This window comes from Cyprinus carpio, chromosome A19, assembly GCF_018340385.1.
Source record: "Cyprinus carpio isolate SPL01 chromosome A19, ASM1834038v1, whole genome shotgun sequence".
Classification (NCBI taxonomy): Eukaryota; Metazoa; Chordata; class Actinopteri; order Cypriniformes; family Cyprinidae; genus Cyprinus; species Cyprinus carpio.
This window is the reverse complement of record NC_056590.1, coordinates 22,328,694-22,344,624: the sequence shown is the minus strand read 5'-3', so window position 1 is coordinate 22,344,624 and position 15,931 is coordinate 22,328,694. Positions and strand designations below refer to the sequence as shown.

Here is a 15,931-nt window from a genome sequence, read left to right as displayed (position 1 = left end):
AGGAAAGGAAGCACACTGTGCATGCTCAGTGAAAAATGGTAAAAAATGTTTTTTCCACTCCAGTTTTATTTCTCAGAATATGGAAATCAAATATGTTATTATCAAATATGTTAAATATGATATGACATTGATTTACATTGATTATGATATGAAGTTTATTTTCAGAGTTCACAATGATCCATATAAAACAGTGTTTACAAACAAGGTTTTTGGCTGTACATGTCTGATAAAACACACACAAAATAATTTAAGCATATGAAACTGGATGATTTTTCACATCATTTTCATTAAAAAAAATATTGTAAAATAATATTATATTGCACGATGATTACCTCTCCATATTGGGAAAGGATTCTAAAAAAAAAAAATCATTCATTTTTGAAATACACATATGATTCCTACACACACAATAACAACCAGTAAGTATATATATACATGCTTAAAAGAACGGTCAGAGGCAACAATGCTGTCTGTGCCACTGATTGGGTGAATCACAGCCTCAGTGTCAGGAACAAGAGCAGAGGTAGGACTTGGCACCTTCAAAACAGGGAGTCCCAGTTCTCTTTGCTCCCTCAAAGCATTAGTCAGAAATATAAGAGCTCTCTTGGGAAATGCAGGTGGGGAGAAAAGATTATGCTCTCGAACGAAAAAGTGGGGTAGTGAACCATTTATTGCACATTGCTCAAAGTATCCAAAGAGCTTCATGAAGGAGACGGACAGCTGGCCTGGAGACCAAAGGGAATCTTGCACTCTGTCTGAAAGGACGTGGAAGAAGGCTGTTTTCCCATGATAGGAACACAGAGGCTCAAGCTCTTTGGGATACTGCTGCTTCAGCCCCTCAATCAGACATTTCAGAAGCCGCATGCAAAGTTTCCTAAGAAAGAAGAGAAAATGTTAGAGGCATCGTGACATCATTCTATAACTCAACCTACTATAAACATGAGTGTTCGTTCCTACCGACAGCACTTATTGGAATGTGTCTCACAACACGTCTTCTTATTTCCATGATACTGCATCATCTCTTTTTCAATGTGAGAGAAGGATATTCGCCAGCTCTCTGAAAACAAGTACCTCAAATATATCAATCTTAAATGCTAAGGAAAGAAAGAAATGTTTTTGCAATGATTGTGCCGGCATACCTTTGGCATCATCCTTGAGGTTTCTTCCTTTTGGTCTCTTTGGGACGAAATACACAGACTTACTTACAAACTGGCGGCGACATTTTTTCCCAAGCCATTTGTCTATATTGGGACCTGCCCGTGCTGCCTGTGGCCAACCTTGTGGCACCTCAAGAGTAGGTACGATGTCTACAGACATCACATCATCGCCTTTCTCTTTTAGCTTAAGTTCAAGGGTCACTGCCGGTGAATTTATTAGATTTCTGCGTATCACCCAACCTTCACCTGTGAACGGGTAGCAGAACCACAAACAATCTCAAAGTTGTACGCTACCTTTCTAAAATCTAGAGACTTTCAGACTTTCTGAAAACTCATTCAAAATAACAGTTTAAAATATATTCAAATATTGTTATTTTAAATGGTAATCATTTTTCATAATATTACTGTTTTTACTGTATTTATTTTTTTAAATATATGCTGCCTTGGTGTGCATGAGAGACTTTTCAAAAACATTGTAATAAAAAGCTATCTGAACATGGTGTACATGGTGTTGAGAAACAGTAAAATCAGTAAGAAAAAAATTGTAAGAAATCAGTCAAATGCACCTTGAAAATGGTTGTTAATGAATTTGCGGACCAAGCGGTGCATCTCTGCTTTGATTTTGGTGGCTGAGACGGTTCGTTCATCTTCCAGAAGAAAATGCTGGATTTCAGTTCGTGTGGCTTTAAAAAGATTTATCTTATAAAACAGTCCTTGATATTCTTCCAGATTTGACAATACAAGCCTTGGGACTTTCAATTTCAGCATAATGTCAAACTCATTGGGTTTGTTGATCTGTTGGTGAAAAAATATAGTTTGTCATTCCATTATTCCAAACATTTACAATTCATCATTCAGAAGCTTTTTTCATGATTTTTTATACTCACAAATGCTGCATTTGTTTGATTAAATATACAGTAATACAGTAAAAACAGTACTAAATATCATTACAGTTGAAAATAACTGTTTTCATAATATATTTAAAATGTAATTTATTCCTGTGACGGCAAAGCTGAATTTTCAGTAGTCATTACTAGTCTTCAGTGTCACATGATCCTTCAGAAATCATTCTAATATGCTGATTTGGTGCTCAAGAAACACTTCATATTATTATCAATGTTGAAAACAGTTGTATGTTTGGTTTTTTGTTTTTTGTTTTTGTGGAAACCGTGATAGATTCAAAGTTTTTTAATGAATTAAAAACTTCAGCAGTTAAACATTATAAAATATTTTGTATCACGGAATAATTTGTAACACTACAATTGTCTTTCCTGTCACTTTTCATAAATTTAATCCAATCTTTTTAAATAAATAAATAAAAAAAACACCAAACTTTTAAACAGTATTGTATATTAATTACAGGCATATTAAATCCGATACAAACTTGAGCAACTCTTTCGATTTGACACTGCTAGCTGATTGCTCTCAGTATTATCATTCAAACTTTTTACCTTCACCATCTCATAATAGCTGCCACTGGTGAGAACTGAGACCTCCCTGAAGAAGGGCTGATCATCATTATTTTTCAGGAATTCCAGCAAGCTCTCAATCAGATGGTTTACTATCTTCACCGCATTCTGTTGGTCAAGCTTACGCAGCCGTAGATCTCGACCTCTCTGTCTGATCAAGCGGTCCAGCTCAGGTGAAATGGAAGAATCATCTCCAACTTTATGATAACAGAACAAGTATAAGTAAGTATAATGCTTCTCTATACAAGTAATAACTCAAAGAGCAACATAGTAAAATCCTCCTCATTACTTGATCTCCTTTGACTTTCCATAATAAACTGTGAAAAACCCAAGGTCAGAAATACAGTGTTTGATCCTCCGTTGTGATGCTCAGTCCAGCCTAAAATTTGAATGCAGTAGAAATGCAAATGAATTATGTATGGAAATGTGCTAGATGTGTTTCTTTCTCATGGATAAAATAATAATAATAATAATCTGTAAAAAATAATGAACATAGAGATTAACTGACTAGCAACTCATGGTTTGTTTTTAACACTTGCTGACATCATTTTTGTTTAAGGACAATTGTGTAATGCCTGAGAGCTTTACAGCCTGCTTTATGGTGATCATACACTTAAAGAGTAAGAACTAAAAAATAAATAAAAAATAAAATATATTATAAACTGCTTAAAACAGGCATTTCAGAACAGGCATCAGGAATGTTTTGATGTATTAGTTTGCAACATGAACAGAAAAATTGCACAGCACTTACTAAAACTTACAGGACTGTTTAAGCTAGTTAACTTCATGACATACAGTAAAACCAAAATTTATCGATTCAACATTTATCTAATTTTTCACAAGCGTACTATTCAATGATATGCATCAATCCAGACTTACCCAATTCCTGGTCTAGAGAATATGATCAGTTAACACAGAGATACAGCACAAGTGGATACTGATTCTAAGCTCCTCTTCGCCAGATAATCTTTCACTTTACAGTAAAAGGTTCAGGGTGTGACTGTGTTCCAGTGATGTAAAACCGAAACTTATGGAACAGCTCTCTGCCTGATGTTTACCTGCTACATACTTGTGTGACAGCAGGTGTCACTCAGGAGGCGTGTGTACAGATGTACTGTATCAGCTGAAAACACTGTCTTCATGTACAAAGGCCTTAGCCTTTTGTAATGTGCTGAATGAAGTATATATTGTTAACCCTTAGTGGGTTTTAAAGGCAGCTTTCTATGGATGGCAACCAGTTGAAACGCATTTAAATGATGGCTGTTCCATGCAAATTCATTTAATAAAATGGCAAGAATGTATTTTGAGCCTACATTTAAAAGTGATACAACAGAATGTTAAATTAAAAACAGTTGGCTGAATTTATTATCATTTTAAATTAGCTTTTATTTTTATATTTCATTTACATTTTTTAAATAAATTTAAGCTTTAATTTATTTCAGATTTAGTAATTCTAGTAGTTCAGCTTAAACGTTATTTAAGTTAGTTGGCAAAGCTATTTTTTGTCCTTTCAACTTTATTTCTATTTGTGTTAGTTTTAGTTCACAATTCAAACGTTAAAAAAAAACGCATTTATATTTATCATGTTCAAAAAGAATTTATTAATGAAAGCACTTAAAATAAAACCCATTCATAATGCTTTGACTTTGATAAGAAAGAATAATGGCACAGACTGATGAATGATCATTGTTTATTTTTATAATTGTTTTCTCCTAAGGTGTTCAGAAATACATGGTTGCCTCCTTTCCTTCTGAAGCTTTTACGGTGGGTTTTTATCAACATAAGCCAGTCCTTTAAAACCGTGCTCAGGTTCTGAGACATTGCAGTGTAGGATGTCAGTGAGGATTGCTGAGTGTCTGACGGGACGATTCATTTGGTTTTGGCAGCCTTCTGAGCAGACTTGGTCACCTTGCCACCAGTGGAGGCTTTCTTGTCAACGGCCTTGATGACACCAACAGCAACAGTCTGCCTCATGTCACGCACAGCAAAACGACCTGAAAGTTAATAGTGGGATGATAGGGAGTTCAAATAAAAGCAGAACATTTAATTAATGTTGCATATATAATGTTTATGGCAACATAAATGATGATACTTACCCAGTGGTGGGTACTGAGAGAAGCTCTCCACACACATGGGCTTGCCAGGGACCATAAGAATAATGGCAGCATCTCCAGATTTGAGAGCCTTGGGATTGTCCTCAAGCTTCTTGCCAGAACGACGGTCGATCTTCTCCTTGAGCTCAGCAAACTTGCAGGCAATGTGAGCAGTGTGGCAGTCCAGCACTGGGGCATAGCCCTGAGAGATCTGACCAGGGTGGTTCAGGATGATGACCTACGAGAAAGAGGGGTACACGATAATTAAATACCTGATATCATGAAGATCATGCAGATAACATTCTATTATTTATATCTAACCTGAGCTGTGAAGTTTGCAGCCTGTATAGGGGGGTCGTTCTTGCTGTCTCCAGCCACATTACCACGGCGGATGTCCTTGACAGACACATTCTTAACGTTGAAGCCAACATTGTCACCGGGGAGAGCCTCGGCAAGGGACTCATGGTGCATCTCCACAGACTTGACCTCAGTGGTCACGTTGGCAGGGGCAAAGGTCACAACCATACCAGCCTTCAGAGTTCCAGTCTCAACACGTCCAACAGGCACAGTTCCAATACCTGAGAGAAACACGCAGAGGATGTTTGAGTCACAAATGACATAACATCTATGGTTTCTCATTAGAAATTTGTGAATGAGGTTGGAGGCCGTATTGTTATTGTTAATGAAAACTAAAACTAAAAGTAAACACTTTCGTTAAGTGAAATGAAAATAAAAACCAACATAACTGGGAAACGCTGACACAATTTATTTTCATTACTCCCAAACGAACTAAAATAAACTAAACAGTCTGCAAATTAATTTCAGATTTAGATTCATGATATACTTTAAAATGTAAAGCTTTTACAAACTGTCTGCATTAAACATGATAAATACTGTTTTAGGATTCACTGGATAAGGATTAAGCATAAAGATTTTTTTAAATAAAAAAAAGGTTTTATTCATTTACAAGACTTCTCAGGGTCTAGAAATCACACTCATAAAATTAGTCTTTCTCATATTTACAGGTATCAAAGGTTCTTACAAAAAAAAATGAAATTAAGAAATATAGTATAGCTTATGTAGCTTTTTAATGCTTGTTTTGTCTTATTTTAAGTCATCTCAATGCCTCTTGGTTTTTCTTAGGCCCTCTTTGAGAATCACTGCTCTAGATAGTAATAACACTAGACTGTTTTTAGAAAATTAAAGCATTTTTGACTTATACCAGTTGCTGCAATAACTATGGCAGCCCTAAAATACTAAAACTGATGTAATAACTAAAAATGAAACTAGAAAACAAGCTAAAACGAAAACTACAAATTCAACACCAAAGACAAATAAAACATTGAAATATATAAAAAAATTAATTAATTTAAAATTCAAATCTAGAATAACCCTGGATGGTGGTAAATGCTCACCTCCAATCTTATACACATCCTGCAGAGGCAAACGGAGAGGCTTGTCGGTGGGCCGACTGGGTGGTAGGATGGAGTCCAGGGCCTCGAGAAGAGTAACACCACTGGCACCACCTTCCTTCCTCTCAATTTTCCATCCCTTGAACCAGCTCATCTATTATCCATAAACAAAATACAAAGCAAAAAGCATGAACAATCGCAATGATCACAAACCCTAACAAAACCCTTCCACAACCCAGAAAAAAAGCAGATGCTAACGTTTGAGCTGGGCTCCAGCATGTTGTCCCCATGCCATCCAGAAATTGGGACGAAGGCAACAGTGGCAGGGTTATAGCCGATCTTCTTGATGTAGGCGCTGACTTCCTTGGTGATTTCCTCAAAACGAGCCTGGCTGTAGGGGGGCTCGGTGGAGTCCATCTTGTTGACTCCAACAATAAGCTGTTTGACTCCCAGGGTGTAGGCAAGCAGGGCGTGTTCACGGGTCTGTCCATTCTTGGAGATACCAGCCTCAAACTCACCAACACCAGCAGCAACAATCAGCACGGCACAGTCAGCCTGGGAAGGAGGAATGGATAAAATCACGACATTTAAATATAAACAATAATAATGCAACAACAAAATCATTACGCACAGTAACCTGTGACAGATTTGTTGAATTCCAAAAACACTCCTACCTGAGAAGTACCAGTGATCATGTTCTTGATGAAGTCTCTGTGCCCAGGAGCATCAATAATAGTGACGTAGTACTTGCTAGTCTCAAATTTCCAGAGAGAAATGTCAATGGTGATACCACGCTCACGCTCGGCCTTCAGTTTGTCCAACACCCAGGCATACTTGAAGGAGCCCTTGCCCATTTGATGCAGAGAAATATTCCAAAGCATATTTGAGATGTTTGTAAGACCAAATGGACAAAATGATAACATATAAATGAAAGATACTAGTAATATAGAAATATTAGAGTTTAACATCTTTTCAAACATAACATGTATATGTGATGCATTAATGGGACTGTTTTAATGATCATAATTCTCCACATTCAATAAATGATTATATTCTAATAAAAATTGCAAGCGTATACAGGTGCTGGTCATATAATTAGAATATCATCAAAAAGTTGATTTATTTCACTAATTCCATTCAAAAAGTGAAACTTGTATATTATATTCATTCATTACACACAGACTGGTAGATTTCAAATGTTTATTTCTTTTAATTTTGATGATTATAACTGACAACTAAGGAAAATCGCAAATTAAGTATCTCAGAAAATTAGAATATTGTGAAAAGGTTCAATATTGAAGACACCTGGTGCCACACTAATCAGTTAATTAACTCAAAACACCTGCAAAGGCCTTTAAATGGTCTCTCAGTCTAGTTCTGTAGGCTATACAATCATGGGGAAGACTGCTGACTTGACAGTTGTCAGATAGACGGTCATTGACACCTTGCACAAGGAGGGCAAGACACAAAAGGTCATTGCAAAAGAGGCTGGCTGTTCACAGAGCTCTGTGTCCAAGCACATTAATAGAGAGTCGAAGGGAAGGAAAAGATGTGGTAGAAAAAAAGTGTACAAGCAATAGGGATAACCGCACCCTGGAGAGGATTGTGAAACAAAATCCATTCAAAAATGTGGGGGAGATTCACAAAGAGTGGACTGCAGCTGGAGTCAGTGCTTCAAGAACCACTACGCACAGATGTATACAAGACATGGGTTTCAGCTATCGCATTCCTTGTGTCAAGCCAATCTTGAACAACAGACAGTGTCAGAAGCGTCTCGCTTCAAAAAGGACTGGACTGCTGCTGAGTGGTCCAAAGTTATGTTCTCCGATGAAAGTAAATTTTGCATTTCCTTTGGAAATCAGGGTCCCAGAGTCTGGAGGAAGAGAGGAGAGGCACACAATCCACATTTCTTGAGGTCCAGTGTAACGTTTCCACAGTCAGTGATGGTTTGGGGTGCCATGTCATCTGCTGGTGTTGGTCCACTGTGTTTTCTGAGGTCCAAGGTCAACGCAGTCGTATACCAGGAAGTTTTAGAGCACTTCATGCTTCCTGCTGCTGAGCAACTTTATGGAGATGCAGATTTCATTTTCCAACAGGACTTGGCACCTGCACACAGTGTCAAAGCTACCAGTACCTGGTTTAAGGACCATGGTATCCCTGTTCTTAATTGGCCAGCAAACTCGCCTGACCTTAACCCCATAGAAAATCTATGGGGTATTGTGAAGAGGGAGATGCGATATGCCAGACCCAAGAATGCAGAAGAGCTGAAGGCCACTATCAGAGCAACCTGGGCTCTCATAACACCTGAGCAGTGCCACAGACTGATCGACTCCATGCCACGCCGCATTGCTGCAGTAATTCAGGCAAAAGGAGCCCCAACTAAGTACTGAGTGCTGTACATGCTCATACTTTTCAGTTGGCCAAGATTTCTAAAAATCCTTTCTTTGTATTGGTCTTAAGTAATATTCTAATTTTCTGAGATACTGTATTTGGGATTTTCCTTAGTTGTCAGTTATTTATCATCAAAAATAAAATAAATAATCATGTGAAATATATCAGTCTGTGTGTAATGAATGAATATAATATACAAGTTTCACTTTTTGAATGGAATTAGTGAAATAAATCAACTTTTTGATGATATTCTAATTATATGACCAGCACCTGTATGCTAAGTTTGGGCATTTAGAACAGAGTGATCCCAATACAACTCAACTGTAGATGTCGCCCACAACACATGGTGTTTCAAAAGACACGCCCAGAATATACTTGTCATCGAGATGCATCAGTCATCGCGAGTCACCCGGGCTGTGATGACGTACCTCAGCGGCTTCTTTCTCAAACTTCTCGATGGTTCTCTTATCGATGCCTCCACATTTGTAGATGAGATGTCCGGTGGTGGTGGACTTTCCAGAATCGACGTGGCCGATAACCACGATGTTAATATGAATCTTTTCCTTACCCATATTGTAAATTTACTGTGGGAAGACATTGCTGGATTTAGTTTGGCCAGCATAAACATTATCTGGACGTTTAAACACACATTACACAGTAGGCTTGTTTGAGATGAGCAAAATCTGCGCAGTTCCGATCACAGGTGATCTCCGCGAGATGCAAAAAAAAAGTGTCCGAATTACGTCCGACTTGCTCTGATGTCATGCTGACGTGTGCCAAAAAACTCTCGCGACGGCGAGGCGGCCGTGTCGGATTATGCAGTTGCTCTCCACCGACTGCGCTCAGTGCGCTGATCAAAAGAATGAAACTGGCTGACAATACAGCTTAATGCTCATTGGTTCAAACAACTGTGATTATACATTATCATGTGAAATATGCATGAATGTTCCCAAACACGGTGACATTGCGATCTGTGTGATTGTAGTCATATTTCTATAAAAATCTAAAATACATGTTTGTATTAAAGTAAAAATGGATAAATACACCTTTCGTATGGAATCAAATAGCAAGCACTTTGAGTGTCTTGTTCATTTTATTTATTTCCATATAAAAGCAACAGAACTGTTTATTAGCAACACAGCACGTGAGTGTGAATAACGCGATATCTGATTTGATCTCGTTGGTATCTGTTCCTCTTGGAGAGGTCAGAATTCTGTCCGTCTTGACTGCGCTTATTTCACTCCTCCCCTCACTGCAGCCACCTACTCTCGCCTACATTTCAGGCTAGGAGAGGCGCATCTCAGACAAGCCTATTATTAGCGTTCTAGGAGTTCCGGTTATAAATTCACAACTCGACAGCATATAAGCGTTCAGACAGAATCAAGCGAGATCTCGCTCGTGCGCCGTACAACGCAAGGTGCGCGCGCTCCAGTCTGGATAATCAATGCATGAACGCGCAGCATCGGTGGTGTTGCCACGTCCACCTCTTACAAGAATTCATATATTATATAGTATAACGAGATTATATTGTCGCGGGTTGATGTAGTCGCCATCGTGTGTGTGTGTGGGGGGGATATGGTGGCAGCAAGAGCATGGAACACTGAACAATAATTTGAGATTAACAATTAAGCGCAGCTGTTAAAATTCTCACATACAGTTTGAGACTAATATAGCTTTCATAATCGGTTTTCGGTTTCTCAACTAGAACACCCGCAATTACTTTAAACAAATGCTTCCCCCCCCCAGTCCAGCTTTTGCTTGAGAGATCTGGCAACACCCAGCCCTCCCTCCATTCACTTCGTGTCCTCCATGTTGAAGGACTGGAATGACAGTACCAGCCATGTTCTTTGCAGCTTTGCCAGCAAGTTTGTGCTCTGTACGCGTCACTGAAACAGGGTAGTATAGAAATAACAAAACGGAGTAAAAAAAATAAAAATCTGTTTAGTAATATGTTTAGTGAAAGTTATCCTGTTATTTAGATTATGAAAAATTAGACCACCTTGTGACTTGGAGCATTTGAGGGCTTTTCCTTTACAAACACATAGTATAACAGCTCTAGGAGTGAGTGTGAAAAAACGAGTCCATAATCTTACCTGACTACAAGCACTACAGACAGCCCCAAGCAGACTGGAGAAAAGGAACGAGTCACACTGCCCCTCTATATTTATAGGGGTTTAGTCAGGGGTGGGAAATGAAAAACTCCTCGACCATAGATACTGCTCAGCTGAGAGGTACTATTGGTAGCGTTACACAGCACTCACCATTTGCGATTGGAGGACAAGACATCAGTAAAGTGGGCACACTGTAAAAAACCTGGCTGCAGCACATTTTAAAACGGCTGTGTGGGCCATGACAAGTCAGTTGCTTATCCCAATTCTCACCCAGTTCCCCATTGATGACAAGACAAATGCTCAATTTTTAATACCTTTATTAGTTTCTTATTCAGCAGCTTCTTTCCAAGTTTTACTGTGGAAACAGGTGCAGTTCTAAACCATTAACACAAATTTAATAACTGAAAGAGGCACTATCAGTCAATAAGTGGAGCCACACTTAAATCCAAGTTGGTTTCCTTTCCTGCGAAAATTTTTCCGATGGGTTTTAATCAGCATTAGCCAGTCCTTAAGTAGAGTGCCCAGGTTTAGTGAAATTCCACAAGGTTGGGAAGAACATGCCACAACCTTTGGAACAGTGTGATAAAGGGAATTTCACTTGGTCTTGGCAGCCTTCTGTGCAGACTTTGTGACCTTGCCAGAACCGCCAACTTTCTTCTCAACGCTCTTGATGACACCAACAGCTACGGTCTGCCTCATGTCACGCACAGCAAAGCGACCTGTGGATGGAGAATGATTAGTACCAAGTTCTGCACACACAAAAAACTTGGGACATGGAATGTGAGAGCAGATTAGTATGACCAACGTACCAAGAGGGGGGTAGGTAGAGAAGCTCTCCACACACATGGGCTTGCCAGGGATCATCTCAACAATGGCAGCATCTCCAGATTTGAGAGCCTTGGGGTTGTCCTCAAGCTTCTTGCCAGAACGACGGTCGATCTTCTCCTTGAGCTCAGCAAACTTGCAGGCAATGTGAGCAGTGTGGCAGTCCAGCACTGGGGCATAGCCCTGAGAGATCTGACCAGGGTGGTTCAGGATGATGACCTAAACAGACACAGTTAGTATAGGCATTCACATAGTTAACACTGGAACTCTAGTGACTTAGTGATCAAGACAATGGGGGAAAAAGCCTAACCTGAGCGTTGAAGCTGCCAGCCTCCATAGGGGGGTCGTTCTTGCTGTCTCCAGCCACATTACCACGGCGGATGTCCTTGACAGACACGTTCTTAACGTTGAAGCCAACGTTGTCACCAGGAGTAGCCTCAGCAAGAGATTCATGGTGCATCTCAACAGACTTGACCTCAGTGGTCAAGTTGGCAGGGGCAAAGGTCACAACCATACCAGGCTTGAGGACACCAGTCTCCACACGGCCCACAGGCACAGTTCCAATACCTGAGATGAAAAGCATTAATAACCAATCCAAGCATTTTGACTTCAGAACTCTAACTTCACAAATTATACCAACCTCCAATTTTGTAGACATCCTGAAGTGGCAGACGGAGGGGCTTGTCGGTGGGACGGCTGGGGGGCAAAATAGCATCCAGGGCATCAAGAAGAGTAACACCGTTAGCATTACCCTCCTTGCGCTCAATCTTCCATCCCTTGAACCAGCCCATCTAAAAGCAGACATTGTCAATTAAGATGCGAAGAAACATCTAAAGAAGGGGTTCCACTGATGGAATTAAATTTTCCACCATCTCTGAAAAGTTGAATAAACTTACGTTTGTGCTGGGCTCCAGCATGTTGTCCCCATGCCATCCGGAAATTGGGACAAAGGCAACACTGGCAGGGTTGTAGCCGATCTTCTTGATGTAGGCGCTGACTTCCTTGGTGATTTCCTCAAAACGAGCCTGGCTGTAGGGGGGCTCGGTGGAGTCCATCTTGTTGACTCCAACAATAAGCTGTTTCACTCCCAGGGTGAAAGCCAGGAGGGCGTGTTCACGGGTCTGTCCGTTCTTGGAGATACCAGCCTCGAACTCACCAACACCACCAGCAACAATCAGCACGGCACAGTCAGCCTGGGAAGGAGGGAGCAAAAAAAAAAAAAAATATATAACCATGAAGTTAAACCTCATCCTACTACAATACACTCACAAAAGCACAGTTCTGTGTGAGTGGAGCAGTGTCATACCTGAGAAGTACCAGTGATCATGTTCTTGATGAAGTCTCTGTGCCCAGGAGCATCAATGATGGTGACATAGTACTTGCTAGTCTCAAATTTCCAGAGAGCAATGTCAATGGTGATACCACGCTCACGCTCGGCCTTCAGTTTGTCCAACACCCAGGCATACTTGAAGGAGCCCTTGCCCATCTGTTTTGCAAACAGAAGTAAAACATTAATAAAAGGTGGCATTTAATCACTTTATTATGTTAAATATAAACCTTAGCTTTAAAAGCATACATAGTTTGAGAAGTTGGCGTAAGAAAACGTAACCGCTTGAAACGTTGAATAGGTCCAGCGCACATGTCGCGCGGCCTACTAGGCGCCATTACAGAATCTGCAACGTCAGTGAGTCCCGCTTAAACTCCGCCCACCCACACCCAGCCGGCTTGAGCCCAGGAACGCGTGCTACCGCCGCCGCCATTTTGGCTCTTGTTAAGCAGAGCTGTGCCGCAAACAATTCACAGAAATTCACGAACCAACCAGCACAAGTGTTAAAACCCTCACCTCGGCAGCTTCCTTCTCGAACTTCTCGATGGTTCTCTTGTCGATTCCACCGCATTTGTAGATCAAATGGCCAGTGGTGGTGGACTTTCCGGAGTCGACGTGGCCAATAACCACGATGTTGATGTGGGTCTTTTCCTTTCCCATGATTGATCGGTTTCTGTATGAAAAATAAATAAATAATAAGTTGAATGGAGATGCATGAGTACACAGTAAGACCTTCCATTAAAACTTCTGATCGGGGATTTCCTGTAACGTTACAGATGGCCCCGAGTTTGAACCGGCCTAGTTCACCATAAGGCAACTGCGACACGTGTTTCTTTAGAGTAGCGCGGTATTAAGTTACAATAAAAATTCAAAATGTCTGAAATGAATACATGGATGCAGACATCTGGCTCTCCAGTCACTGATAACAGTTGTTGGATGCAGGATGTGCGGAAGGCTCTGACAGGCCGCGACTTCAAGTCTCTTAGTGCCTTTGTTCTTTTCCCGGTTCCCATTCTTTGAGAGATGGACGCACACGCAAAATGTTAAAATACGGTACCCCCCCCCCCCCCAAAAAAAATACACTACTAATTAAAAAGAAACCACAATTAAAACATACGAAAGCCACTGTAGAAGCCATAAATGATAAGAGCACGCAGAGTAACGAAACAACGCTGAAAATGACAAGAAACCGTCCATCTGAAAATTCATCAAAATTACCCAAAAGCTCATAAAATACAACAACTGAGAATAAAACAAAAACTAGGCCTAGCCAACAGCGAAAACTCACCAAGATCGAAAGATCACTCCTCAGAGGCTGCTGCTCCCCTTTGCCAGGTAACAGAAAGAGGAAGAAAATGGTTTGGTTGGAGAATTTATACACGTGGGGAGGACCGACTGGGCTGCAACCCCCCGCTTCCTCTCCCTCGCTCAACCACCCGCAAATCACACACAATTGACTGAAATTCTCCCCGCCTCGACAAACTGCGTCACTACTTTTTTTCACTGAGCATCAGGCTGACTTTATGGAATAGTATTTTTTACGAATATTTGAGATATGTTGGGTTAAACATAATGGGAGAATATATGACTGATTATATACCACGTATTTCCAGTTACCAGTCTACTAACGAGCATAAATAATCATTGTTAACGTTAATGTCAATGTATAGATCTAGTCTTTCCATTTTAAATTTACATTGTCACAAGATGCTTACCACACAAGTTTACATGTTGGTCTCTATATAAATCTATAAAACTGAAACTGCATTATGTATCACTGACTAAATTTGGTTTAAATTGAATCACTTCATCACATTTACTTCTTAAACTAGTTCACATTTATTTTTCTAGTTTTGGTCAAAGTACTTGCTTTGTTTCATTTTAATAAACCATGAGTTTATTATGTGTAAAATATGCATAGCCATATTTTTTTTCTAATTTATTTCTTCATCTTTGTGTTTGTTATCACAATAATGACATCTTGTTCACATGCTTTAATATGCAACAGTTTCAGAAGCATGTAAAGAAATCAAAATTATATTTTATTTTATGAAATAATGAAATGAAAACCAACCAGTCTTTCTACCCCAGAGACAGTGTGATCAGCACAGCCTGAATGCAAATTAGTCAGCCATCTAACACCAAGCACAAAGTTGATAAGGGCACTCAGGCCCATTGTCTCAGAGGCATCTCCACCCATGGTTCATCTATTCAGATTCAAACTCAATCAGATAGGACTGTTTGCAGAATTGTGAGATTTAGACAATCCTATTTTTAAACATAAGCCCATGAGAGGCAGCAAAACTTTTTGTAATGCATTCAGAGTTCTTTGTTTTTAAGAGTGTGGGGATTCTTCAATTCATTTTAATGCCTTACAGGCCTTTAGTAGCATCTTCAATGCCTTACATTCCTCATAGCCCTGTTTCAAAGAGCTGGCATCTCCCCCTGAACTTCCGATCAACTCTCTCTTCTTCCAGCGTAACAGATGCTCGGTCGACAGCTGCTATTTTCAGTCAAGAGCAGCAGCACAGATACACACACAGTCGGGCGACATATACTGTGACTGAGTGCCATGCAATGTGGTCTAAAAGTCAGGGACCTCATTAAAATTTGGGGAGAAATGATGGTTATAAATTAAGTTTTATGGTTTTAAAAATTCCTGCATGGACAAAATATTAAGAACAACTATTTAAGATTCTGCAACTACTTAAGATTCTATTTAAAATGTGTGGCATTGATCATGTAAGCTCTTTGTATGGATAGTCTGTTTTTGCTTCAACTCAAGTACAATATGCCCTTTGGCTCATTCTCAAATCATGCTGGAGAACATGATCATCCAGTTTTACACAAACTTGTGGAGTTCATGCACCTCAAATTGCTGCTGTCATAAAAGCAAAATGGGGACACAACAGTTATAATATATATACAACTTAAAACGTAATGGATACATTTCACTGGTTACAGATACCTCACTTCACATTCTCTTATATCAGGGGTGTCAACCTCAGTTCCTAGAGGGCCACTGCCCTGCACAGTTTAGATGCAACCCGAATTAAACACACCTGATCCAGCTAATCAAGTCATTAAGGCTTATTTGAAAACTACATGTGTGTTGGAGCAGGGTTGGAACTAAACTATGCAGGGCT

At 39.8% G+C, this 15,931-nt stretch overlaps 3 protein-coding genes across 4 annotated transcripts; all 3 read right to left on the bottom strand.

Annotated features, from left to right (window-relative positions):
• Window positions 1-169: 169 nt before the first annotated feature.
• Window positions 170-3,969, bottom strand: LOC109112296 (cyclic GMP-AMP synthase-like). The gene is made up of 7 exons (XM_042777080.1): window positions 3,506-3,969; window positions 2,916-3,005; window positions 2,609-2,823; window positions 1,724-1,952; window positions 1,140-1,403; window positions 958-1,057; window positions 170-874 (listed from the first exon to the last, which is right to left on the bottom strand). Exons 2-7 carry the CDS (start codon window positions 2,935-2,937, stop codon window positions 373-375), a joined length of 1,332 nt encoding a protein of 443 aa, XP_042633014.1. The 5' UTR covers window positions 2,938-3,005; window positions 3,506-3,969; the 3' UTR covers window positions 170-372.
• Window positions 3,970-4,299: 330 nt separating this feature from the next.
• LOC109112297 (elongation factor 1-alpha-like) lies at window positions 4,300-10,750 on the bottom strand. 2 transcript variants are annotated; one of them, XM_042777079.1, is made up of 8 exons: window positions 10,616-10,750; window positions 8,951-9,106; window positions 6,806-6,985; window positions 6,390-6,686; window positions 6,135-6,285; window positions 5,041-5,297; window positions 4,723-4,957; window positions 4,300-4,620 (listed from the first exon to the last, which is right to left on the bottom strand). In XM_042777079.1, exons 2-8 carry the CDS (start codon window positions 9,092-9,094, stop codon window positions 4,496-4,498), a joined length of 1,389 nt encoding a protein of 462 aa, XP_042633013.1. In that variant the 5' UTR covers window positions 9,095-9,106; window positions 10,616-10,750; the 3' UTR covers window positions 4,300-4,495. The 2 variants fall into 2 exon arrangements, with proteins under 2 accessions (XP_042633013.1, XP_042633012.1); XM_042777078.1 differs by having other exon boundaries at window positions 8,951-9,109; window positions 10,622-10,736.
• A 183-nt stretch (window positions 10,751-10,933) lies between these two features.
• LOC109067524 (elongation factor 1-alpha) lies at window positions 10,934-14,230 on the bottom strand. The gene is made up of 8 exons (XM_042777077.1): window positions 14,074-14,230; window positions 13,302-13,458; window positions 12,765-12,944; window positions 12,355-12,651; window positions 12,099-12,249; window positions 11,769-12,025; window positions 11,443-11,677; window positions 10,934-11,352 (listed from the first exon to the last, which is right to left on the bottom strand). The coding sequence occupies exons 2-8, from the start codon at window positions 13,443-13,445 to the stop codon at window positions 11,228-11,230; spliced, it is 1,389 nt and encodes a 462-aa protein (XP_042633011.1). The 5' UTR covers window positions 13,446-13,458; window positions 14,074-14,230; the 3' UTR covers window positions 10,934-11,227.
• Between the last annotated feature and the right edge of the window lie 1,701 nt (window positions 14,231-15,931).